At 44.3% G+C, this 27,594-nt stretch overlaps 1 protein-coding gene across 2 annotated transcripts; it reads right to left on the reverse strand.

Moving 5' to 3' along the window:
• Positions 1-69: 69 nt before the first annotated feature.
• LOC309708588 (adhesion G protein-coupled receptor L1) lies at positions 70-27,556 on the reverse strand. 2 transcript variants are annotated; one of them, XM_082536771.1, is made up of 26 exons: positions 25,846-27,556; positions 19,051-19,163; positions 16,513-16,726; positions 15,884-15,993; positions 15,048-15,062; positions 13,539-13,746; positions 12,354-12,618; positions 11,914-12,253; positions 11,532-11,825; positions 8,826-8,929; positions 8,507-8,692; positions 8,349-8,387; positions 8,088-8,268; positions 7,871-7,993; positions 7,169-7,386; positions 6,885-7,058; positions 6,005-6,217; positions 5,633-5,853; positions 5,393-5,459; positions 5,176-5,264; positions 4,337-4,505; positions 4,084-4,233; positions 3,905-4,001; positions 3,715-3,825; positions 3,321-3,344; positions 70-3,004 (listed from the first exon to the last, which is right to left on the reverse strand). In XM_082536771.1, the coding sequence occupies exons 2-26, from the start codon at positions 19,112-19,114 to the stop codon at positions 1,014-1,016; spliced, it is 5,667 nt and encodes a 1,888-aa protein (XP_082392897.1). In that variant the 5' UTR covers positions 19,115-19,163; positions 25,846-27,556; the 3' UTR covers positions 70-1,013. The 2 variants fall into 2 exon arrangements, with proteins under 2 accessions (XP_082392897.1, XP_082392898.1); XM_082536772.1 differs by lacking the exon at positions 15,048-15,062.
• Between the last annotated feature and the right edge of the window lie 38 nt (positions 27,557-27,594).

Consider the following 27,594-nt stretch of genomic DNA (forward strand, 5'->3'; position numbering starts at 1 on the left):
CTGGCTGCAGTAGTAGACAGCTCTAACTCATCTGCAAGTTGACACATTTACATTTACACATGCACGAACAGAAACACAAACAGGAACCTTTTTTTTCACGTTTACTTGAACTTCAATAGCAATACAAGACAATCAGAACACTTGAGGCGATATGTACAAGGATCTCGGGGGGAGTTGCAGAAAAGTTCTGAGGTTTTACATGATCTCTGGCTCTGCAGTCAAAAGTTCCATCACCTACAGTCAGTGGCAGGTCGGGGCGCAGAGGTTTTGGTCTTGATGTGAAATAGGATTGGTCAAGAGTTCAAAATCAGTAGGAGGGGATGTGTTTAAGAGGCCCTCCAGTTGGTATAGATAAAATGCTTCACTGTGATACATTAATTATACAAGAATGATGTATATACACACACCCTTTCTCCCGCTTCCTCTCTCAGACACGCATACACACAAACACTCCCTTGCGCACACCCGTGCTCATCAAGCTACGCGCACACTCGTACGTCACGCACACTTCAGCACTTCCTCCTACAGTATGTAGCCTTGTAAAGCCACTATAAAGTCATGCACATGTTCTTTGAAAAGATTTTTTGGCAACACACAAGTGCTTCTTTGACACACTGCTTGCTTGCTACAGGGAGGGGCAACACCCAGCCGATGAAGCAATAGAAACTTAGACGACAGGCCAATAAGGATAAGCACCGATGAGATGGGAAGACACAGCAGGGTTTAGGGAAAGAGAGAAGAGAGAGGGGAATAGGAGGAAGAGTTATCAATGGATCACAGTCATACAAAAGTAACAAAACATGGAAAGGGGGGAAGTCTCGTGGTGATCGGGAGATAGAAGCAGGGAGGAGCCATCACTTTCATAGGCATCACTGTTAATCATCCATCATCATTAACCTTTTCATTAACATAATCATAATCGTTTCCATCAGTTTGATCGTCATTATGTGTTGTTATTATCACCATCTTCCTCCTCCTCCCTGATTTCTATGCCCCAATCACCACCGCCCTAGTCACAGGCTCGTCACCCGCTGCATCTGTCCATCATCTCCTTCAGAGGAGGGCTCTGGCGTGTACCCTGCCTCTCCATTGGATGCCATCGGTGGTGGCTGGTAGAAGGTCTGGAGGTGGTTAGGCCGAGGGCCCAGCGGGGGTCGCCCGAGGCTGTACGGCAGCTCCAGAGATGGCCGCTGAGGCTGACCTGTGGGGCTGACTTCTTCTGGACCTTCGGGGCTGCTGTCTGGGTACGAGAGGGTCGGGGGGGAGTTGCGGGTGTAGAAGCGAGGAGGGGAGCTGCTCCGGCTGTACACCTGCGGGGAATGGCGGGAATAGAGGTTGTTGGGAGGGGAGTTACTTTCTCGTGGTGCGAATATATTTGTCGGCGGAGAGCTTCGGGGGAAGATACTAAGCGGCGGTGAGCGGCGGTCTCCAGGGTAGAGAGGGGAGGGGTTTGAATCTCGGGCGTAGATAGGTGAAGAGTCAGCATCAAGGTCGAGATCTGGGGTCAAGGGCAGAGAGAAGCTGTCAGAATCTTCTCGCTCACCATACCGAAGAGACCCTCTGTCTTTCCCTCTTTTCCTCCCATCTGGACCTCCATCTTTGCTCTCAAACAGGAAGGATTCCTCCCTGTCTACATCCATCCCTCCTCTCCACACGTCAAGCACTCTGTCCTTCTGTTTCTCGCTTTCTCGTTCGATCCCTGCTCTCCAACCATCTCTGTCCTTTAAAAATAGGGATTCGTCTTTCTCTCTCTCTATTCCACCTCTCCATCCATCCATCCCAAAATCTTTCTTTTGAGTTATAAAAGTCTCTTCCCGCTCTGTCTCCGCTCCTCGCCACACCTCCACCCTTCCATCTCTCCTCTCCAGCATATGAGACTCCTCCCTCCCTCTGTCAATCCCGCCTCTCCATTTGTCCATCTCTCCATCTCTCTTCTGAGAGGTAAAAGATTCATCTCTCCCCATCTCTCCTCCACTCCTCCAATCATCCATCATTCCATCTCTTTTTAATAGAAACGTCTCATCCTTCTCTCTGTCCTGGCCGCCTCTCCATGTCTCTACACCTGCCTCCCTCTGTTTCATCAGCAGTGGCTCCTCCAGGGCCTTGTACAGGGGCTCTGAGTCCTGTGGTGGAGGTGGAGGAGGAGGTGGGAGGGGCCTGTCGCGATAACGATCCCGGTCTCGCTCTCTTTCTTTCTCCCTGTCTCTGTCCGTCCCTCCACTTGACTCTGCAGTGCTGCGGTGGCGGGACAGAGTACCAGGCGTGCGGCTGAGAGTGGAATAAGGTCGTGCTTGTACATCGGGGGGACGCGCTTGCTGTCTTTCCTGAAGCCCACGGCGTCCCAGAGTACCTTGCAGCTGTGAGTGGTCCCCATCTTTAAGCAGCTCACGGGACTCAGAATCCCCAGAAATGCGCGCGTGTGACCAGCCGTCTTGTAAGCGAGGCGTTGTGGTATGATCTTGTCCACGTGTCGTGGAATGTGTCTCAGTGTCTTGTGTGAGGTGCCTTGTTTGTGACCAGCCCTCTTGTGCGTTATGCCGTGTGCTTGGCTGCAAGGAGGTAGCCCATCCCTCTTGTGGCGGCTGTGCGTGTCGCGTTAACGTGGCAGTGTGAGTGAGAGCCGGCCTGTCGTGGTGGTGCGGCCTCGCCAAGCTGCCGTAGCGCTCAGGAGGAACAGGCATGGGAACTGAAGGCCTCAGGTTGCTCTGTACCAGCTCTGAAATAATCATCTTCTCTAGTGCTGCTGCATCGGACAGATTACGACGCATCCCAGCACCACCGCTCAGATCTGCTCCCCCGTGCGGTGTCAGGAGCCCCGGGGAGATGTCGTCCCCTCCCATTCCAACTCCTCCGTCCCTCAGAAGGTCAGTGCTGCCCACTACTCCAGCTCGGGACCCAGGAGTCGTCCCTAAACCGTGCAGGGTGAAGGTGTTGGGGGTGTAGCCTCCATTGAGACACACACTGTCCAACCCACAAGACTCCTGGCTTTGTGAAACGCCACCCTCTGTTAGGAGAAAAAAGAAAATGCCAGTCACAAAAAGCCAAGGAACCCATAAGAACTTTAGCATTAAATATATATGAATGACCAAATGAATGAATGGGCAGCGTTTGGTGTTCCTGCTGAGAGTGTTTTGGATATTAATATTTCTGAATGAAATGTTTGGTTATGTAGCCACATGGAGAAATGTGCTTTATGTCTTTATGGTCTGTGCATTGTGACTGTGTGCAAACATTTCACAGATAGTCTATGAATTGAAGCACAGTGCACAAGGGAGTGGCGCTCAATGATTCAAGTGAGCACAAGAGGGAAGAGCTCATACTCTGCTTGTTTCTGAAGGTTCCTACTGGTCCATGTTAAGACAGAAAGACAGAGAGGAAAAGTATCAAAAAAGAAACAATTATTTCAAGTCGAACAACTAAAGCAGAATTAAACAAACTCAAACAAATCCAAGCATCCATACTGTACAAAAAACAGACAACACTGTACTGTGCAAAAGCTTTAGGCTATTAAAAGCTAAACAAACAAAATTTTTGCTTGTATAAATGGCTACTGTATATAATAGTGGTCTAACAGTCACTCAGTATTCAGCATAGCCTAGAGCTTTGCAGGGTTTTGTGCATATACATAAATAAGAGAATGGTAAAAGATAATAATAAGAGAAGAAAAGAATAGCCAGAGAAGCAGGGAGTATAGAGAACTGTATTAGGATGTACCTGTGGAGGTAAAGGGTTGATTATATCCCTGGGCCAGCACTGTGTCATATGGAGAGGCTCCAGCATGAGTCTGCAGCACTTGGTTAGTAAGAAAATGGTTCCCCAAAGCAGCTGATGATAAAGAGGGAGAAAATAAATGGCACATTCTTTGTCTGCAGAGCCAGCATATCTGAGCTATAAACTCTTGTACCTCGGTTAAGAGTAGGTGTATTATTAACATCCGCTGCAATGAAAGACGACTCAGTCTGCCTGCGAACGGTGTCATTCCACATCCTTCTGATACGACTCTGAAACAGACATATTACAGAAGTTCAAACCTGGCTCAGACACAAAGAAGGAGACTAAGAGGCACAGAGTGCTTCAGCATACCTGTCTGTTAGCCGTGGCCCTGCGACTCTGGCTGCTGGTGTAGCGGCTGTTGGATCTAAGGGCGGCACCCTTTACCGAGTCTGGAGAGCTGGACGAGGAAGTTGCGCAGCACTGCGAAAGACGCAGGCAACGGCCATAATCCTTCTGACCCTAAAACATTATTTAGTCATGTAGAAGACGGCTTTCTTCAAATAAATTATGCCACTGACAGACACCCGCAGTTATTTAATGATTCATGCTCACTGACACTGACCTTCCTGGCGAGGCTGCAGTGCAGTATGCTGATAAGAAGAGCCTGGGCAGTGTTGAGGGACGAGAAGAGGTAAGCCAGGAGGAGAGATGGAGCAGATAGGAACATGAGGCCTGAAGACCAAGTGACGCTCTGCAGGAAGAGCAGTGTCAGGGAGCCAACTGCCCATGCCCTGCAGACACCAAAGCAAAGACATATTTTACTTTTCTGATGAGCAATTTAAAACATAGGTTTTCACTTGCCTCACGTTGAAAATGAATAAAATTCAACTGTGCCTCTATTTCACAGGGCAGCTAAATTATTAACACAAAGAGGAGGAAGGAGCATGTAACAGCACTGAGGTTTGTAAAGCCAAATGTACCTGACAGCCCCCATCAGCAACAGGAACTGTGAAAGAAAGCTGTGACAGATGTGGGCTGCACTACCTTGAACATGCTCGACATTACTCACATACACACTCGCTGACTTTTTCTCTTTTGTTGAATGAATGCTTTTTCTTCCCTCTATTTGTCATTTTTGCAGCAATGCTAAGGTCTGACCTTTACTCACTCAAAAGGACGCAGAGTCTACATAGGTCATGCTGCTATTCAAGACTGCTGCAGTGCATTTAATTCGGGTTTTTAAAGGCTACAGTTGCTGCACTTCTTCTTTCAGTTCTCTTACCTTTATTAAATGATATTAATGAAATTTCATTCAACATTAATAATAACAAATGCACTCGAAAGATGTTTAATAAAACGGACTCACAATTTATTTTTATCTGTCTTGCCTCATTCGGCAGTTATCAATTCATGCTTTGCACAATGACACATAATAATTCGGCACGAGAGACTCTTACTAACCTCAGGTTGTCATGGCGACTGGAGTCTGGCTTCAAAGCAGCGGTGCTGTGCATCTTATGTAAGGTCATCACCAACACAATGAGGTTTAACTGATGGCAAAAGAGGAAGATCAAACACAGTCAAATATATGCTCATTAAAACAAAATGACTGATCATGACGCTATGACACAGTCAAACAGGAAACGGTTGGCATTTCTAACACGAGATGAAATCTCACCGTAATGATGACAGCAACAGGTCCGAGGAAACTCCAGATGAAGTAATTGTCTGTGCGTAGCCAGCATCTGCAAATATATACAAACAAAACAACGAATTACAGGAAAATAGGAATCTTAAGAAAAACAAATTAATAAGCAGGAGATGACAAAACAACGGAGTAACTGTCCCCATGCAAGCTTCCAAGAATGTGGAGTCAAAGCCACACACAGCAAACACACCCACAGACCAGTCATCTTACGCAGTTTTCGAGCCGTAGCCTCTAAAGTCGATGGCTGCGGACACGGCCACCACCAGCCCAGGAACAGAGTATCCACACAGGTAGAAATACTTCCTCCTGGAGTTCCGCCCCTCGAACACCTCCCGCTGGAGCAGGTACAGTTCCACTCCTTCCAGACACAACCAACAAAACACAGAGAGCAGCGAAAAGTGCAACAGGCCGGCGGTGATGGAGCAGAGAACCTGAAAAATCAGGAGGCAGCCAAAAAGTGATTTATTACTATTGAGTTATTATGTCAAGCTTTTAAAATTATTATCTAGATCAAGACGCACTTCTTTAAAATGCTATTGTTTTCTAGTCCAATATCATCATAAAAAGAAATAAAACACTAACAGTGTACTGAGTCTTGTTGGCACCAACAAGGAAAAGAACTTCAGTGATGAGCAGGTTAGCCCACAGGTTACAGTGAATGGTGCTGTGGTCTGTATGCCAGGGCGCCCCCTGGCAGCACAGTGTGGTAAGGCAGGTCGCCAAGCACACCAATGCTACCGAGATGCCAACCCAGGAAACCACATAGACAAAAAGCTCTTCCACACCAGCTCCGAACTGACAAAGAAAAGCAGACATGAAAGAAAGTGTAAGACATTCATAGATATTTATCTTGATGCCCATTTGTTTGTGGGCATATCACATGCTGAAAACTGCTGTGTTTCTATCCTTGTTCCACATAACATTTATTTAAAGGAATGCAATCATACCAAACAGAGTGAGCATCTTACTGAGAACACAAAATTTAATTTCATGGCAGAAAAAATATTCTGCTACATGTATCACTCTCTCTTTTACAGCCACAAATCCAAATTATCACCCACTTTGCACTTGATTTTTAAACAACATTTCAGAGAGAACAGCAGGGGTGAACTCCAACTGTGCAACCACAAATGGGCGCCGTGGCGGGCGGGGGGAATCGACAAGTTCCTGGTGGGTGAGGATGGAACAAGTTTTTTTTTTATTCAACTTTAAAGTCTGTCAGCTGTTCATCTCAAAATCTGACTTTAAAGATCTTAGTCTGACCACACAAGCAAATGCATGTAAAATTACAAGAAAAAACGTGACTGTTTTCAGTGGTACGTCCATACTGGCATAATAGTTGCCAAATTAAACATATTGAAAATACATTCTGTGCTCAAACGGTGCAAATGCACAATGGCAATATGGCGAACAGTAGCTTCCACGAATTAAATGCTGCTATGTGTCAGCGTGTGTTACTTACAGCAGGTTGCTGGTATGTCATGAGGACAGCATAGCTGGACAGATGGTTGCAGGCGCAAGTAGTGTGTGTGTTGTTTGTGTGTAACAGGCGGCAGCCCTGTGTAGACCACCTGCCATTCCCAGAAACCCCTGATGCGTTCCAAAAAGAGCAATTGGGACCAAAGTGGTTCTCCAGCTGAGGAAACAAAGGCATCAATAAACAGTATGTTCAACACAGCAATTATGCAAAGTGTTACAAATTTGTTCATTTCAATGTGACTTTTACGCTGAACAGAGTTAAGAGACCTGCAGGTGCCTAAGAGTGAAGATCACTGGCTCGGTGAGATACACTCTGCTGGATCCTCTGTGCACAGATGCAGAGATGACATGAGAGTTCACCACCAGGCTCTTGTGCCTGACCTCTGAGCTCTGGCCCAGCCCCAGTCCAAGCCGCAGGGTCGAGTTCTGAGTTGTCAGGAAGGAGCCCAGGTTCTTGTAGAGGGAAAGGACTAATTTCACCTGGCCTGGAGAAAAAACAATATAAAATAGCATGAAATAATTGATCTGGAATAATGATATGTCTGAAATCTTACTATCTGAGAAAAGCTAGTATTAATTCTCCAAACAATCAGTCTTAGCCATGGTTTAATAACTATAATTTAAGAAGAAATCTGTTTGTAATAAATATCTTTGTCACAACTACTGCTGTGAAAATAAGATTAATATTTCCTTCTGCAGTGCTCTTATATTTGGTGCTATGGCTCTGTTATGGGAGTGCAGCACCAGGTCCCCGTGTATAGGACAGGGCAGGCACTGCTAACACAGCAAAGAGGTTTATATGTGTGCAGAAGCTATAGGCAGCCTAAAGATTCAGTAAACAAGTATCAGCTTAGCCATTAGCTCATGTGGCTTGGCACTGAGATCAGCTGATCTGCCTGATTGCAGCAGAGCTTGAGGATGTGCCCTGCCTGAACTAACACTGATCAGTTTCTCCTATGTGCCACATACCGTTGTTGCTGTACTGTTGCAGGGCCAGTGCTGATATCTGTAGGATGCTGTCGCTGTCGTAAGTGTTAGGGAACTTCAGGTCCTGTATGTCCGCCTCTGTATTTAACACGTACACCTCCAGATCTGTGCATAAGAGGACCAGAGGTACACACAAGTCTGGATGAGCTGCTAGTTTGAGGAGAATATGACAAGAAAACGGACGAAAAAGTCAGCGTACCAACATTTGGTGCCCTGTCACTGAAACGTGCTTCATAAAGGTTATTAGCCAAGAGAAACGCTCCTTTTTCTACTGCATCTAATAGCAGTGACGCAGAGCGTGACTGGTCAGCATTGCTCATATCAGCCCAGGACACAAGAGCTTCAGGACCAAGCAAGTTGTCAACTGTCTGAACAACGGCCTGAAAAACAAGAGGGGAGAGACAGTTACATCTATCAGTCTAGCTAGCTAGCTAGCTAGCTGTCTATCCATCTATCTTACCTGAACATAAGCTTTGCATGTGCGTTCTCTCTTCTGCAGCTAAAAAAAAAGCAGAAAAACATCTGTTAGATATCTTTTAGAATCGTCATCGTTGACATTTCTGTTCATTTCCAGGAAAGGTCAAGCACACATCCACACTGACAACAGCAACAATTTACCTTGTTGTAATTGCGTGCTGCTGACTCTTTATTGGCTGGTCTCAAGGCCTGGAGCTGAGCGTCCAGTATCTCGAGCAGCTGTTCAATTAGCTTGACGGACATGCTGACATCACCGGCATAGATCCGCCCCCGGGTCAGGTTGACCAACTCCCCGGCAATGTTGGCTGCATTCTCTCCACTCTTAATCTGGAGTGAGGCAGGGGTGTTTAGAATGTCAAATATTTTGACATTTAAGAGAGAGCTGCTTGCTGACTAGCTTTAGGGCATTTGCACAGCATGCGTGTGCATTTGTGGTTGTGTGTGTGCGTGTGTGACTAACCTTCTGTGCAATTTGGCTGACCCAGGGAGAGGTGCAGTTGGAAAGGTCAGGGCCTCTGGAGTTCCAGCCCACTGGAGACGACATGCATTGATAGGAGGCTATACCTGCAGAGAAGGAAAAGGTGACGCAGAAAGTCAGAAAGGAAACCGACAGTTTGTATTTTATAACACCAGAGCATAGACCAGATATGAGACAGATGTAGCCTCTGTGTCTGAAGTAAAGCCATTGGGGAAGTCCGTTAAACTTGGCATTCTTTCGTATTGACAGAAGGGGGCCTTTAGTTGATTCTATAAGAGTCTAAGAGAAAAATCTACTTCTCACTTGATTTATCGTCTGAGAAAAGACATTCTGGATGAGTTTATGGTTTTAGTGTCTAATTTCATATGTTATGTTAGACCACACAGTACTCATTTTACAAACGGTCGTCCAATTTAGAGTAAAAAAATTGTCAAGGGTATGCTTTAAGATTGCTACAACAAGTTTTTTCCTGCTTCAAAATAGGCCATTAAAGAGTGATTATGCAAGTAAGTACAGTTGGTCCACATAGCGCTATGGCAATAATCCAGCAAATATGTCTACACTGGGGTAGCTGTGGGAGAACATGCGGCTATGTGAGAATAGCCTGTCCCATGCATGCCCCAAGTGGGAGCACTTACACAGTTTTGTCTTTTGAGATCCCCTATATGGCCCCATGATATCCCATGGTAGTTTTGCTTTTTTAGTGGGTACCCATGAGAGTTTGCTGTGAGCAAACAAAAGTGGGCATGCCCACAGAAAATCCTCTTTGGCCTCCCATATAGTGTTTTTAGGGCAGCTGTGGGACACCCACTTGGAGCCTGTATGGGAGAAATATTGGTGTTTCTTACCCATACACTTCCACAGTTCACCCACACCTGCTAACTGTGAGCTTGGATATTATTCATAATAAAGAAGCACTGCAGGGATGTGTAACTTTGAAAGATTAAACCATAGAAATAGAAATATGAGGCTTAGTAAAGGTGACTGATGTAAAACCTCAGTAATATGTATATAGTGATATATAGAACTCTAGAAGTTAACGTTATAAAGCCATATTTAATTTCCTAAAACAGGCTAACTTGTTTTGATAGGGTTTAGGTTTTTCTTTACGTTTGTTTTCTTGTTTGCAGGCTTGTTTAAGCGAGTGGCTCCATAGTCAAGTGGTTTACACATTTGCCTAACGAGTAGAAGATCCCCAGTTCCCCTTGAAAAAACAAGGGGTGTTTTGTTAGGTATAGTATCAGCTGGAAAAATGGCTGAATCAAATAAGTGGCACTACCTGCTGTGGCAGCCCCTATCGAATGTCAGAGCAGCTGACTTTTATTTTTAGAGACATTTTGCTCAAAACTTCATAGCAGCTGGTGGTGGCACATGCTTCATAGGGCATGCTGCAAGCCTACAGTGAACCCCACTTGGACACCCTCTCTGCTTAGTGTCAGCAAGTCACAGTCATCTGTACCCCACACGTCATGCTGGTACTGGGCCCCACTGTGGCTCCACACGGACATGTTTGCTTGTAAGTCTGTGCATCTTTCTGTTATTTCAGGTCAATTGATAAGCAAAATTATAATTTATGAATGATCAAATTTCAGGAAAATGCCTGGAGAAGCATCCAGCATCCTCAATTTCTCAGTAAGAGTCACCCGTCCCTTGTCCCTTTCAAAATACCTAGATCGGGACAGCCAAAAATGCTTGACTCGAGTCTTCAAACAAGAGTCAGTGAACCAGTGGCCAAAATGTCTGACACATCATCTTTTACTTCACTATGTGTGTATTTTTCACTTTTCTATGCAGATAATTCCAATTTTATGGTTTATTTTGATAAAAGCACAATTTATAAAGGTATGTTTAAAACTTTAGGAAATCACTGCCTTCTTGTTACACCGTACACATTTAGTTTTTCCTTCTCAGCTCGTCACTAACTTTGCTTGTGCTTTTGGTTCCGAGCAAGTATTGCACAATAGGGTTAATTTTTGCTGAAAACAGCTACTGCTGGAAACGAGGCCAATGATAATGAACCCTGCAGTTAATAACATAATAACAGAACTGCTGTATGAGCTAAAAGAAGTTGCAAGGCTCTCCACAGCAGAAGCCAGGTGATTATTTACCATGAATTGAGTTTGAAGCCTTTAACTGATCTGCTTAATTGCTGCACACATTTTGTTTACAAGACATTTAATGAAAACCAAGACTGGACACTTGTTCTGCAAATTAGGTTTAAGTATGTAACAACAGCCACGCCTGTTTCCAGTTATAACCATCGTTTAAGATAAGACTCAATCATCACTGCCGTGCCAAACCCATGTCCAAGCCATTCAACATGATTATGAAGAGGCAAAACGCACTCCAGGCATCTCTACATAATCTCCATAAGAGTTGCTCCTCAGAGGGAGGCAGGGCTGAGGAAGACAGCTGCACAGCGAGAGGAAGAGTCGCTGAACCCAGCTTCTCTACACACTGTAACCTCTCAGACTCATCTGAGGCAAGTTCAAAGAGAGGACATCCGACTACATTTCAAAGGGAAACAGGATACACACACACACACACACACACACAAATGATACTACACACACATGAAACAAACATGTTGGCATGCTCACATCTGCGCACACACACACACACACACACACACACACAAACATGCATATGAAACACACACACTGGCATGCCCACATCTCCCACACCTACCCAAAGACCCCTTAGGGCAGGGCCTTTCCACGGTCTCCCCCTTTAGGGTAGGGGGCCACTGCACCCCTCGTGCCACCCGACTCTCACATCCTCCCACCTGACCCAGTCCCCCAGGGGCCAAGGGGACACGCAGAGGAGGGCGTGGGGTCAGAGGGACCATGGCTGTGATCGGCCGCTGGTCAAAAGGCCCTCTGTTGATGACACCAATTGGATGGGAGGCTGACGGCCGTACTGGAGTCAGAGCCACTGTGGCTGTGTATGACCGGACAGTGGTCATCAGAGAGGACAAGGGCCCTGGAGGGTCAAAAAGCACTGTTAATTCTCCACATTTATTACATTAGTCACCTATGTCCAGTTACACAACTACTATCATTCAACTAACCTTTAGTAGGTGGTGGTGGTGTGAACTGTAGAGGGTATCTCAGTACATAGTAGTTATTCCACACATACAGCTGGTTGTCTCTAGGGTTGTAATCTATGGAGGAGATGTACTGGTAGGGGTTTGGGAATGGTATCTGAACAGGAAGCTCCTGCCCACGACTGGTATCGTAGGCATAAACCACCATGTTGCTGCTGGCTCGGCCATCTGCCTGCCCCTCATCATCCTGGAAAACAGAGCGCACGGCGTAGAGCACACCGCAGGCCATGAAGGCGTTGCTAGCTCCACGTTTGTCAAAGCCAGTTGCCCAGGTACCCTCAAAGCGGAGAGTGTAGGGGTTCACCTGCAAACAGGAAAGAAATGATGAAAAAATCAAAACCTCCTCTTTTCTTTCTTCATCCTTTCCAAAATACAATCATCGATCTGTTTTTCCTTCCTCCTACCTGGCTGACCACGATGCGTCCATTATTGGCTTCAGTAGAGTAAATAACCCAAAGGCCGTTCTCATCCACTGCCAGATCGATGTCCGACTTCCCTCCCCAGCGGTAAGGCGAGGTATCGTGGTAGTTAGCATTGACCACCACTGCCTCCCCGCTCTTGATACGGGTGCGTAGGTCATATTTCACAAGGTTGCGTGTTCGCTCCTTGTTGTAAAATACGGCACCGTCATACACCACAAAGCCTGTACCATCCACACGGCTGGGCAACCTAGGAGATTATTATGAAATACGTCATGAAATGTGTGAAAATATATAGTTTGTGACTTTTTACTTTTACAGAAGAACAATAGAAACGATACGGAGTCAAAACATCAAAAATTGGCGTGTTGTGTGTTGACCGGAAAGCTCAGCTCAGATTAAAACCACCCAGAACATCAACAGCACCAACTAAACATCAGTGATATTAGCAAGATATCTCCACAGAGTCCAAAAGATACTAAAATTAAACATCAACCCCAGCTACACTTAGGCTAGCTTCATTCATTTGTATTTTGTAAGCAGCATAAAGGGATACATTTTGTTATCTTGTGTTGCATAAGGAAAATTAAATTATCTTGAATTCTGATTCTTTAGTGGCCTAATTAGGATATTATTTTGGTGACAATTGCAGATATTGTGGTAGCCTTAAGAGCATTTATATAATACCTTTTAATAATCCCAGACCTTTTTATTCATCACTGAGAGCAAGCCTCTCAGAAGCTGCATGCATAGATTTTACCACTAACTATGCAAACTACTACACAAAGAGCTAACAAATGAGTGGTAACACATTTAATGAGTGTAGCAGAAATCTTATCATCTATAAATGGCAATGATGCTTTTAACTATAACTCTTCTTATTTAACCATACGTTATAGATATAGAATATATGAAACCAACTTTTTATACGGATAAAATAAATGTTTTTCTTTTTCCATAATAAATTGATTTGGCTAAATGTGAAATAAGCCCCCAAGGCCTGCAAACTGCCATTATTTTTATTACAGACTACTTCATTGATTTTTTTTTCCAGCTGTGATTAATCTGTTACTTTACAGTTTCTTAAAAAACAATAAACAAAGCAGACCCTAGAGTAACTGAATATTCATCAACTATCTCAACAATATACGCAGTACACAAAGCACTCACTTATAGGTTGTGGTGACTCTGTTTTGCCGATAGTCATCCCAAGAGGCGTACTCATACAGCACCTCTGTTCTATAGGGTGTCCACGGCATGACATACAGCCTGTCACCAGCTTGCAGGGGGTCTTTACACCAGGCCCCTGATTGATGCTCCACCTCCAGGAGCGAGGAGGCTGGCTGGATGCTGAGCAGTGAGCCAGGACACACGAAAACTGGAAGATGGGAATTAGGTGGGGTAGAGGCAGGATGTGAGAGAGAAGAGAAAGAGAGAGGGAGCAAAAGCGCAGGAAGGGAAGTGCGAAAAAGAGTGAAGAGAAAGAAAGTGGAAGCAGGTGTGGGGAGAAAATGGATCAATGCATGAAAAATGGATTGAATTAAATGCAGTCAATGCAGCGAGATTAAGGAAAAAGAATGAAGAGAAAAAGAGAAAGGGATTTAAAACACCTGTGCTGATCTCGAGAGGCAAGCAACAGAAGAGACGTATAAGTGTTGAGAAATCACACACTGTTAGTGTGTGTGTGGTGAGTAATACAACAGGGACACTGCAATGAAAGGTGTGAGTGTATTTATGTGCTTTTTTGTGTGTATGTGTGTGTGTGTCTGTGTGTGTGTGGGTTAGTGCAAAAAGAGTGAAAAAGAGTGTGAGGTAGAGTCAGGGACGCAGAAGGCGGGGCTAAATTTTGCCTTGAAGTGAATGAGAGGGCAGGTTAGTTTACGCCGAGCACAACGATTGGTCCACCCACATGTCAATAACTGTATGGACACATATGTATACTGTACAGTCTCACACTGGCATGCAAATAGGCATGCACACACACCCACACATAAGCAGTGCTTGGTAAGCACACATCCAGACGGATATACAATCACACAGATTTCGTCTTATTTTTCCTATGAAGATAAATAAGGGGCTCTTCCTATAAGGGAAGAAAAGGGAAAATAAGCATGAAGAGGATGACTAGACAAGAAGGAAGGAAGGAAGGAAGGAAGAAAGGAAGGAAGGAAGGAAGGAAGGAAGGAAGGAAGGGAGAGTAAAAAGTGAAAGAAAGAACAAAAGAAAGATCGAAAGAAAAGAAAGAAAGAACATAGAGGAGGGAAAGCTTCAAAGGAAGATTGTGTTTATGTACGTGTGAGTGGCTGTGTTTGTGTTGGTGTGCACAGAGACTGAAGGAGAGACAGAGAACAGAGAGATCAACCAGGAGCAAGAGGGAAAGAAGAGGTGAAGAAACTAAAGCAAGAAAGCAAGAGAGAAAAGATGAAGAGAGACTAGGTGCAGAACCTGGATAAAATTGGATAAAAGGACGGCTTTCTATACAACGAGAGATGGATAAAATGGGGGGAAAAGAACTGAGTAGGAAATGAAAAAAGGGAGGGGGCAACATCCAGCATGATTACGAAACAACGTCCTAGGGTAGGAGGAAGAGAGAAATGGTAGGAGAGAGGAAGAGAAGGAGAGAAAAGAGGGGGTTCGGGGGTAAGGAGAGATCAAGATGCTACAATGTATTGTCTTTACCTTTTTGGTCCACTTCTACTCAAGCATAGGAAAAAAAAGAGGGAGAGAAAGAAAGAAAAGTCAGAGGGTGAAAGAAGGGAAGTAAAGAGAAGCAAGAAAGCAAGCAAGAAAAGCAGGAGAGAAAGAAAGGAAGGAAGGAAGGAAGGAAGGAAGAAATAAAGAAAGGGAAAAAGAAAGAAAGAAAGAGAGAAAGAAAGATTTGCACAGATAAAGACTTTGGAACTCATTCTCACCACATACATTATTGTTCACGTAAAAGGAAGGAGCACGAAAGAGACCCAACATATTCTTCTTCCCTCTTCTCCTCCCCTCCCACCCTATCCTCTCCCCCTTCCCTCCCCCACCTCCCCCGATCTCTCCTTCCCTCAATCAGGCTCCTGTGGAGAAAAGAGAGCAACTCCCGTGGCGTGAATCTGGAAAAGAAAACACACACGCATGCACGCGCAAGTGCATACTCCCAAACACACATACACGCAGAAGACATTTTGGCAAACAGTTTTTCTCTCTGTACTTTCTCCGTACAACTTTCTTTTTACATTTCAGAAACACAAGCATGCACACACGTTCCCTGAGAAACAAAAACAAAAACGAAAACTCCCAGTCTTTTTCTATCCATCAGTTTCTCAGGGAACTAGTAAACATCAGAAATCATACGTACAAATAATAATAAACACCAAAAACCTAAAATGCATCTTGGCGAAAAAAAAAACAAAAACATAGGTTAAATCTGTGTGCACTTGTGTTTATGTATGTGTGTGAGTGTGTTTGTGTGTGTGTGTGTACATACAGTATATGTGTGTTTATGTCTGTTGAAATAAATATATATGCATACTCACTGTAAGGGACACACTCATACTGGATCTCCAAGTACTTGTATGTTCCAGGACAGGGGTCTGGGAAGACATCAACCCCTGCAACCACCACACACTGAGTCCTGTTGTTACACCTGGAGGACGGATGGATGGATGGATGGATGGACGGATGGATGGATGGATGGATGGATGGATGGATGGATGGATGGATGGATGGATGGGTGAGTCATACGGATGATGGAGAGAGAAAGCAAAGGAAGGAAGGGGAGTGATTACCAGACAGGAAAGGGGAAGCAAAGGACACTCCATTTGTCTACTCTCCCTCTCACTGAATATTGATCAGTTCTTCGAGGAAAACACTGCTGAGTACACAGCTAATGGTGCAGCCAGGCACTCATACTTAGCTGGAGAGGTTGCTTCACCTGCATGTATACATGACACACAAGACAACCTACTAATCAGCGTGTATGTTGTGCAGCAGTGCACACATACAAACAGTTCATGCACTCATTGATTGCCGTAGCCACTTCTAAAAGACGTATTCAAATAACTCGAGTACGATATTACAGTTTGCATCTTTACTGCGCAATTTTTAACTGCTTATGCAAATATAGTGTACACACAGCAGGATGTGCAGCCCAACACATACTCACCTCTGTGACATGATCTTTAGTGCGTCAGGGAGGTAACACTGTGTGTTCTCCATCTGGAAGGGGTCTGCATCACAGATCTTATCATCGGTGCGTCCGTAATTGGCAGTCTCCACCATAACCACATCGCTCCCTGGGCAGCGCAGCTCTATGGGGTAACCCTCACATGCCAGCTCCCTGCGTAGCAGGCCAAATGGCATAGCGGCCCGGGACATGGCTGCACAGTAGGCGGGGGAGAAGTGGGGTGAGGCAGCAGCGGATGAAAGGGAAAGGCGGAAACACAAGAAGAAAGAAAAGCCAAGTTTTCAAAATTTACTACAGGCAAAAGGAGCTTCATAGTTAAGTTAATACATTTCTAAAAATTGGCATTTGATTTATTTTTGTAGTGTCTGATTTTGTAGTGTCCTCGATGACAGCAATTTTAAACCTCAGAAGGGAGTCAAACGGCTTCTTAGAGCTATAAACCAATTACTGACTCCCATGTTTTAATGTCCAACTTTACAGCTGAAATGAAAATAGTTTTACCTTCTAAAGCTAATTTAACCCCTTCCTAACAATTTTCTTGTAGTAGTCTTCAGGCTTCTTGAAGGACATTCAAAGTTCTTCTGTGAATGTTGGCTACCGTTCTTTGTCAAGATGATTCCAAAACACTTCAATAATTTTGAGGTCCGGGTTCTGGACTGGCCAGTCGTAACTGAGAGAGCATATTGCATGCTTTTCTATCCAGGTATGATTTTACTGCACTGCCAGTGTGTTTGGGATCACTGAAAATGAAAAGCTGAAAATGCTGCATCTCTCCTGTGTCAGCTATTTTGTGGATTTTTTTCCTCTTTCTTAAGGACATGACTTTCAAACACTGTTCATCTGCTGTATAAGTAGTTTTTTAGACCTGCCACTTCTTCTTTTGTCCACCACTTGTCCAGCTTTGCCAATTTTTTTAATAGCATACCGGACATCATGCCATCAAGTTTTAGGCTAACATCTCATCTGGTGCAGAAATACTATTTTATGCCCGTCAAGCTGGCATTTTTCAGAGATTCGTCTTAAGAAATTGAAACAAATTATCTGTTTTTGTGAAAAGTACAAGGACTGAACTGAAAATGTGTGAAAAGCAAAGAAAACGCTTAAAATACATTCAGAAGATGTTTCTTTCTACACAAAAAGCTTTTTGCTTTGTATATCTGTAATAGTACTATTGCTGGCTCCTTGCAAAATATAAAAAATGGTGGTGGCTCAAAACGTTTGCTCAGTACTGCATAAACCACCTATTAGTATTATGGTTTGAAGCAATAATTCATAATCATGGATGCTGGCACAGTCTCACATTTGTTTTAAGCCCTTTTTTTGCACTTAGTTATGAGTGGTGCTCTGTGATGGATGCTAACGTGCAAAATCGAATCCCAAAGTTACGAGATGTTAACATCTGACACCATGGATACCGTATCTATGGTATCCTTCGTATGCTATGGATGCACTGGATTTCAGGGAAATTCCATATTGAATTAAATATCTGCCTAATGGTGAGCACGGAGAAAAGGCAGGGAATGAGCAATTTCTGTAGGACTGGAGACTGTACAGAATGTGATACTAACAATATTAACATGGCCAGGCTGATTACATCATCTGGGCTACATTGTCAGGCTTTGGGAAGATAAATACTCCTGGTCTACAGATGGGATCAGCTATCCAATACCACGAACTATAGGACATTGATCCCATTAATGATTCCCTAGGATAGAGACCTTACTTTGACTGCCTCATTCAAATCATTCCCATACCTGTATTTGTTAGCACATTTAACACACATTACACATGCTTTGAAATTGTGAAAACGTTGAAAACCGCTAATTTAATCTTTAAAATGCGCAAGTGTGAAAGCTAACACTGGAAGGAATCCCAGATGTGACTGTTGACATAATCTCGTCACACCTCCTTTGTAACAGCTACATGTGACGCGCAGCTTTGAAACCACTACTGACACTCAGGTGCTCGGTAAACACAATCAGACAAGTATAGGATTTCATTTTCTTTGAGCACTACGTGTGAATATGTTAAATACAGGCTCAGCGAAAACACTCACCTGACAACCTTTTAAAGCTGTGTAAACCATGGTTATTGGAGAAAATCCCATTACCATTACCTTAATCCGCTTTCTCACACGAGTTTGAGTATCGTGTACGCATGACAAGGTGTTTGCAGCATCAGGATTAAAACATTAAAGCAACACTTTGGTGTGACTAGTATGCTGCTGATGTACTGTAACTGTCTGCCGTGCTGAATAGCTGATTGTTAATCGACTTTGAGCTACAGGCAGCTCCTCATACACTCCACTCATACACTTGTATTCAGATCTTGTGTTTGCGTAGGTCAAAGCATGTCATACAGCTTGTCTAGATGCCTTTTTTTAGTGGCACTGGGCTTCACTCGATTAGATGTGAGTCACTCAAATTTGTGTTGCACTGACATTATCTATGGCGTTTCAGTTTATAGGATTCCTCCTACTTAATGCTGTCAGAATCAACACCTCGACGTGACGCTTACCTTGGCCAGAGGGCGCAACTTGAGCCAGAGTGAGCACGCCCACGAACCACAGTGACACAGCCATGCTGGGCAGGAAGAGTTAGGACGTCACACCACCACAGTGCTAGGAGAGCCTGGGGAGGAAGCAGTGGAAGTGTGAGACTGTGAGTGAAAAACTGCACCCTCTCGTCTTAGTGGAGATGTGTGTGCGCGCACGTGTGTGTGTTGGATGGTCAGAAACCCACACTGACTATGAAAGAGTGCACATGAGACACCACAGCAGGGTGGAAAGAGGACAGAATAATAGAGACAGACAGGCAGACGGACGGACACAGAGCGGGAGCAAAATAAAGATAACAATTGAACAATCGGTGCAGCGAAAAGCACCTCAATCTGCTGTTACCATGGTGATAGCACAGTGCAGTCTCAGGAAGTGAGAGAGAGAGAGAGGGATGGAGAGTGAGGAGGTATACAGTGGATGTGCGTATCTGTTACTGAAAGCGCACACGTGAGAAATTGTGTTTTAAGTCTGTAATTAGCCAGAAGCAATACTGGCAACTGACCCATAAAAGAGTCTTAATCTTTCTATCCTTAGACACACACACTCACAGAGGCAGAGGGCTGGGCTCAGCTTAGGCCACTTTTCAGTAATCCTAAATAAATCATGTCGTAGAGACGATCTCTTCCCCCGCAGGCGTAACTAGGTAAAGCAGCTGACTGAAGACACAGGTGATCAGAGGGCAATGGTGCACTGTGGATTTTTATGAGGGAACATACGGGGCGCAGGAAGATGAGCTACAAGAGAACAACAGTAATATGACTCCTTACTATAAACTGAACTCTTGGCCCTGGACAGAAGGGAGAGAGGAGGGGCCTCATGTACGCCATAACATTTCTTTTTCCTTTTAGGATTTCAGCTACAGCTGTAGTGTGGACTGCGTAACCAGAATTACGGTCTTGGGAGGTTGTGTGTGTGTGTACATAAACATATGTGTGCATGTGTGTTTATTTGTGACTCGGTTTTCGCTCCGTCTTCTTGTTAGGTAATGATGGCCGACAGATTTAGGTCACTCCTCAACAAATGTCCAACACGCATTCAAAGACTTGCGCTCGCACGCACACACACACAGACAACCTCGCACGCATTCGGGCACATGCGCATAAACTAAGAAAGAGAAGAGAAACCTCTGCCTTCTTTAAATCCACTCAACCAACAAGGCTGTAATAAAGGCCCCAGGACCAGTGAGCTATGCACACGCACACACAGTAAATATAAAAGACTGAACAGAATGAGAACATTTCCATTTTTTATCAGATGCACGCACAACCACGCAAATACATACACACAATATGTCTAGTCTCCTGCAAACCCCTTATGGCAGCATTTTCTTATGCTTGCTACCCCAAATCTCTCTCTTTCTCTCTTGCTATCTCAGACCCCCCCCCCCCCCCCCCCCCCCCACACACACACACACATAGATGCAGAGTAAGTAGAGCAAGGACACTGATGGCCCTTGACAAAGCCACACACCCGGTTCCCCCTGTTTGCACCACCATGCTTACTGCCTACAACCAAAATCCCGGCCTACTTGAAGTGGCAGCTATCTCTAAGTGAGTGTATGAACATAATGCTTAGAGTGAAAAAAATTACACAGGCGCACACATTAACGTGCATGCTGTGAATACACCCAACCATTTACAAAGAATATACACAGAGAAAATTCGTTTGCATGTTTTGCTGGACGATTTCATGAAATAAAAATATTCTCAGTTCATCATTTTACACACAGCTACACGGCAGTGTAGCTTTACAATGATAGCTGTTACAAGAATTTAGGCGTGACATCTAAATTCTTGTAGTTTAGACGGTAATCACACAATTCTGCATCACACAGATCCTTAAGAATGCGAGTAGCCTGTTGTAGAAATAATGTAAAAATCAAGTTACGTACACTCACGTGCATTAGAGGCCATACAATCAACAGAGGGCGAGATAGAAAGAGAGACTAACCTCCCTCTCTTTGGTCACAGAGCAATCAGTGCCTGAGGGTAGATCACTATGAAGCACAAAGTGACAAAGCAGCCTTGTAGCACTATGCTCTTAATGGATGAATGAATGTGTGTTTGTATGTGTGTGATGGAGAGGAGAGACTAATTAAGAGGTGTGGGGGAGAGACATAGATTAGTCTTCCAACAGAAACCCTGAAAGGTTTATTGGCTGAAAGACTTTTTAATAACAAGAGTGGGAGAATTTTCTTGTCGCTATGGATAATATTTAAGAATCAAAACACACTACAGTGCCTTGTGCAACTGCCAGTTTCGGACCATTGACCTCTACATTTCCCAGAGGGCTGAGGCCTACATGCTGCAGTCAAAGCCACTTATGGGGTTTTAGAGCCTGTATGTTTGTCTGGTCGATGTCTGACTCCTGGGACTAGAGATGTCGCATTCCCCTACATGCATGAGGGTACACAGAAAATATGGTAGTAACTAGCATATCAAGCCAAAGTTTTCTTTTATTTTCTGTCGTATTTGTTATTTTTATGATTTTAACCCCTACTTTATACATATCTGGAATACTAGCAGGTATTAATTAATCCCACAGAAGGCCAGAAAGACTCCCTGGTGTCTCGTTCTGTGCCACATTTTTTAAGAGGTGCAGGCCGGGATCTCTTACAAAAGAAAGTTTTTGCACAAAAAGTAATTGGGTTTTCTCTCACTTAAAGAATTGAGTCTTTGCTAAAGACTGCAGGAAGACTGATTAAACATTGATAGGTTTCCTCACATATTTATCACAACTGTAATCCTGCCTTCAGCACACATTCCCTGAGCTAAAAGCACACCATGCATTTGTGCTCTTTAAGCATTTTCTCCGTATCAGAAACTCTCCAGAATTGTACGGGTTTGCTCATTAATCATTCTTTTGTTTTTACCTGATCAGTGCGAAGCATAATAGCTGAAATCTGTTACTGTCACATTTAAGATTATTGCCCAATCTGAATCTTTCTTAAAGCACATAATTTACTTAAGTCTGTCTTCAAATAATACTTTTTTTTTTTTTTAAAAAGGCATTACAACTGTATCTGCTTTCCATAAGTGGATGTAAAAAAAAAAAAAAAAACTTCTTAATATGACAAAATCCAAAGGAATTGCCTGATTGGTTGATTTTAAAATTAGTCGAAGTTTATATATAGCCTCCCTGTAAAAAAACAAACAAATCCACTGTCCACGCCAGTAAGAGGTGGGCGGAAACCAATCTCAGACCAACAAGGCGTACAATAGGAGGCTTGTGCAGCATTCATGTCAAGTGGGTTGCACGGTGGAGGTGGAAAGATTCTTATGCCAATGAGTTGCAAGCTTTCATGACAGCTGTATGAGTGGATCATGTTTTTTTTTAAAACTATGTATAAAATTGCATTGACAGTGTACAATTCTGTGCATTAAATACGGGTGGATGGCAGATTTTGGCTGCTTTGAGGAGTCCGTGTTCGTTTTTACAGGCACTTTTACTTTTGTCACGGTCCATGTGTCTGCCCAGTCAACCCAGTAAGGCCACATGTGTTTTTTGTTTTTGTTTTTGCTCTCTCTCTCTCTCCTGTGTTCGCTCTGCCTGGGCGGAGCTCATTGCGGGCTCCCCCCCTTTGGCCCACGCACCTGGGAGCAATCACACACCTGCGGCCCATCATCCTGCTTTCCTGACTGCTAGTTAAGATGGCGGCTCAGTGTTTCTCGTCGCTGGACCGTTTTGCGACACATGTTGGTGTAGCCCCGGCTGACTAATATCTCGTGTCTTCATAGTGACTCCCTTGCGGTGGTTATCTCTCGTCTTGTGTATGTAGATTCCTGGACCCGTCCCTTGAACCTCTTTGGATTTCAGAGCGTGAGTGTTTGGATGAGCGCAGTGGCGCGTGTTGGAGCGTGTTGAAGATTGGAGCGAGTGGGCGCACGAGCGAACGGAGTGTGGACCTACGAGCGTGTGTAGAGTGTTTTCCCTTCCTGCCCCGTGAACCCCTGGAGCCACGTTCATTCCCCTCGTATTTTATGTATAGTTCACCGGCTGTTGTTTGCTTCAGCTTCAGTCAGGGTTCCGTCAACGCTGACAACTTAAAGTACCGACGAACATAGTTTATAGCAGCATGTGATTTTTGTAATAACAATTTAGATATCGGCTTGAACCGCAATGATAAGTCGATCATCAGAAAAATAACATTTTTTTTTCCAAAAAAATATCTAAATAATAAGTAGGTTTTATCTTTCTGATGCTTTCCTTTGTTTTAAACCTGTGAAAATGTTGTGTTTTCGGAAGACCTACAGGCTCATGTTCAGCACATGTTAATATTTGTTTGGAAAACAGTTGTGCTGATGTTGCAAAGTCTTGGCACATCAGATCTCTTGACAGTTTGCAGAGGCCTGATATTAGATGATCTGTTAATGTTTCATGGCCAATAGTTTCTAGGAAAGCAGGGAGTTCCAGCCAGACACAACTGGCTCAGAATAATGTTCGCCTGCTCGAAAGAATTGAAAGTGACATCTGTGTTCATTTAGATCTTCTCAACATCTAATGAACATTTTATACTTTCTTCAAAGTCTTCTTTCTCAATTTAGGAGGTATTTCCCTGACACATAACAAGAAAATGTGCAGTGACTTTTTAGCACAGATTTGGATTTTTGCCATCACATTTCACATCTTTAAGTTTCTTATTTTAGGGGTTTTAACTTGCTGCATTAACTGAAAAAAAAAAAATTCCCGTCTGTCATATTTGATCTATAAACAGCTTTTCAAACCTTGTCAAATCTATCTGAAATTATATCGCATTATGCACAGCAAACACACACACACACACACTCACATATGTGAGTAACATACGTATATGTGTTCATAATTGAAAGTGTGTTTAAGTATGCAAGTGATCCTTTAAACTTAAGAAAATGTGGCATTGCTCCCAGTTGTATGTCAGCATAACCTGCTCCGATAATGTGAGCTGCTGGAAAATGTCATCAGAACAAACTCGCAGAGTAAAATACAGGATTGCGGTTTGGATTTTAAAATGTCACATGGCTTGGAAAAGGCCTTTACGCCACTAGATCATCAACTGAAGTACGAGAGAACAGAGCAGTCTGGACAGAAGGGAGGAAAAAAGGGTTTATTAATAAAATATTTTAGCAAAATAGCAATATTAGGTACAGTGATATGGCAAAAATTTGTCTCCTCGCAGAGATTTTGTCAGACCGTGTACATTAAAATCACTTGACTAAGCAAAAGCATACGCACATATCTGCATGTCAGCTTTACAGATTATGTACGATTTATTTTTCGTGTTTAAACATAACCCCTGGACAAAATTAGCATAGTTAAATACGTCTCATTATTTGTTCCACAGTCTGACTTGGAACTGTAACAGAATATTAATTAGCTGCTCTTTTGACATTGGTAAATTTAAATGATTTTTACACGCCAAAGTGTCTGCCCCTTATCTTTGTCATATAAAAATCCAAGCAGATGTCTGTTCTCATATCATGATATTGATATTACACTGATATATCCGCCCACAGCTCTGCACAGGCTTGCATAAAATGCTCACAGCACAAACGGGGAGACTGACTCAGTGTGTCTGACTGATTCAAGGAGACGTGAGAGGAACCTGTTCGAGGTGGTCCGAACAGAAAGAGACAAATATGGTGCATTTTACAAGTCAAATGACAGAAAACCCATCCAACTTGTGTGTGCGCATGTATGTGTGTGTCTGAGTGGTTTAAGCAAATCACTGTGTCCTTTCTTTTTACTCCACAGTAGTTGATGTAAATGATCCCTACATGGAAACAAACCTCATTACCTTTGTTTTCTCTTTCTCATCCAACACACAGTGCGGACGCACACACACACACACACAAACAGAAAGGAGTCACCGCTCTAAAATCTGGGTTCACAGATAGTTCTCTATATTAATGAGCTCTTTTTCAATGTTTTTGTATCTATAATTAATAGGACACAAACGATGTCTTTGCACACCCTTGGCTACAAATGAATCAGGGATTGAGTCTGACAGTAGAGCAGGAGTCCTGTCACCCACTGAGCTCTTCCTCCATCTATTCCCTTAGCCTTTCTCCCCTTTCATTCACCTCCTTTGTCCTCTGCATCTCTCTATCGCTCCGTCTCTCTTTCTCACAGTCACTCCAGTCTCTCCGCCTGGCCTCCTCCACTGACCCAGTCCTCTCTTTCTCTCTCTGAAATATTGATAGTGGACTCTCACTCACTCGCTCTGCTACCTCTCTTCATCTCTTTCTCTTTTCTCCTCATGTTCCCATTTGTGGTGAATCAGCAAACCAAACCCGCATTAAAACCCCTTTTGTGTGTGTGCGTGTGTGTTTTACATCACTGCTCACTGCAGCACACATGACGCTGCAACCAAAGGTGTGTGTTAATGAACACAAATCACACCACCCATGACAGACCCCTCTGGCGTTCCAGTCGGGGACACCCTATCACAACACTTTTTCCCCTCTCTGATCTCCAAAGACGGGTAATCACGTGCCTGTGAATATTTCACAACACTCATGGCTGGCTACTACTGACCAAGCTTTAATGGCAGCCAGCGTTAAAAACCCCAGCACAGCAGCGCATGGGATCCATGTCCACTCAGTGATCAAATGGCCCTTGGCAGCAGCAGAAGCAGAAGCAATACCAATGAAAGAAGCGGGGCACCTGTGCTGTCCTCTGGGGCATTGATCATATATGTGCGATTGTGCGTGTGAACGAGAGAGAGAGAGAGAGAGGAGGGGCGGAGTGCATCCTCATAGCCTATATCCATATCTTACCGTCAATCCTCCAGTTTCCCTCGTCCTCCTCCTCCTCCTCGCTCACTGCGTCTCCCGCATCCCGTCTCTCCGCGCCCTCACCCACAGTACTCTCCTCCCTTTCTCCCGCTCCGCTGCGCCCGATGCATTAAAAAAAATTTAATACTCAATGGGGAATTAGTGGAGGGCGAGACCTGCTGGGCTATACGACAGTCATTAGCGTGATTTGTCCAGCAACAACTGGGCGTCCTCCGCCTGTGATCAGTGCGAGAGGCAGGGTTTTGCTCTGCTGGACCTCACACCCTCCCTCCGTCCTGTAGAGGCTCGATGTCTTCCCGCTGTGCTGTGTGACTGTGCGTCACGTTGGTATCATAATTCCCACGGGTTTCATGCCCAGAAATGATGCGGGCTATAGGCCTTATAGCCCCGATGGATGAAGGGAGGGAAATAAACGGGCACACACGAAAACAATAATTAGGCGCAAATTAACGCACAAACCTCGACCGCTCTGAGCCCCTCCGTCGATTTCTACGGCTCGCCGAGCTCAGCTGTCGTTTGTCATTGTTGATCGTACGCCTCCGATGCCGTTCATTAGGTACATCCTTGCATTTAATGGAAAATAACGTCGACGTGATAACAGCCGCTTTGCATATCCTTGAAGAATCGTGATGGGGTGCAGCGGCACATCAGGACGGATATGGAGAAATGTCAGGCTTTAAAAAAATAGGGGGGGGGGGGGGGGGAAGCAAGAATCGCGTTATAAAATAATACTGGGGTTTAAGGGGGGAAGGAAAAGACAACAGCTGGACGGTCAGGAAAGATACAGTTTCCCGTTCCTGGCCTCGCCTTGCATCCGTCCGTCTCTCTTCTTCTCTCTCTCCATCCGCTGGTCCGCTTGTTGCGCGTTCTGCAATCGAGAGCGCGCAACGCGTCTGCGCTTCTGCGTGTGTGCACGTTTGTTTATGCGTGCGCGTGTGTACTTGTGCAGAGAGAGTGGCGGGGTTGGGGGGGGCTTCGGCTATATTGTCAAGGTTTGTCTGAGTGAGCAAAGCTGCTGTGTAGGCAAAAGCAACGGAATATGAAACACACAGCGGCTTGTGTTTATTCAGGCATCTGTCTCCTTTTACAGGTCCGACCAGCTCCGATGTAAGTTTAGCATTTACAGTTCTGTGACCACATCATGGTGAAAGGGGAGATGAGCTGTTTGTTAGCTACCCTGTGCTGCACAGTGCACAGACATTTGTGCAGCACTGCTAGAAAATATGACCTATTTGTCAATCTGGCTGTAATGTTAGAGCTTTGTTATAAATCATCATGTCTCTGCCTTTTCTAAAGCACATCAATCCATAGCAATCAAACCTGATGACACCTGATGATACTCTGGCTTCCTTCTCTGTCTCTGAGATGCATTTCAACCCCAGTGCTGCTGCTGTGATTACTGTGATTACTGTCATTCTGCCTTAGCTTTTTGTACTTGTATTTTAGAAGTACTGGCAGCATGTAGTTAAGGCATGGGTCACTTAGAGGATATAGAGGAAGGAAGAAAATGTCACAAAGAGAAGGAACTGTTGCAAAGGAAGATCTTGCCTGATCAATCGAAAGCTTCATCAGATTAGCCTGCATGCGCGAGGAAGTGTGCAAAGCCTGGATGTGGTCTTCATTATGTGAGAAGATGATTTACAGTCAAAGTAGCTCAATGATAGTGTAGTAAAGCCAGTTTCTCCATGATTTCACTTGACTCCTGTTGAATAGCTCTGATTGCTGCTTGTG

Source organism: Aulonocara stuartgranti, assembly GCF_965226115.1.
Source record: "Aulonocara stuartgranti genome assembly, chromosome: 6".
NCBI lineage: Eukaryota > Metazoa > Chordata > Actinopteri > Cichliformes > Cichlidae > Aulonocara > Aulonocara stuartgranti.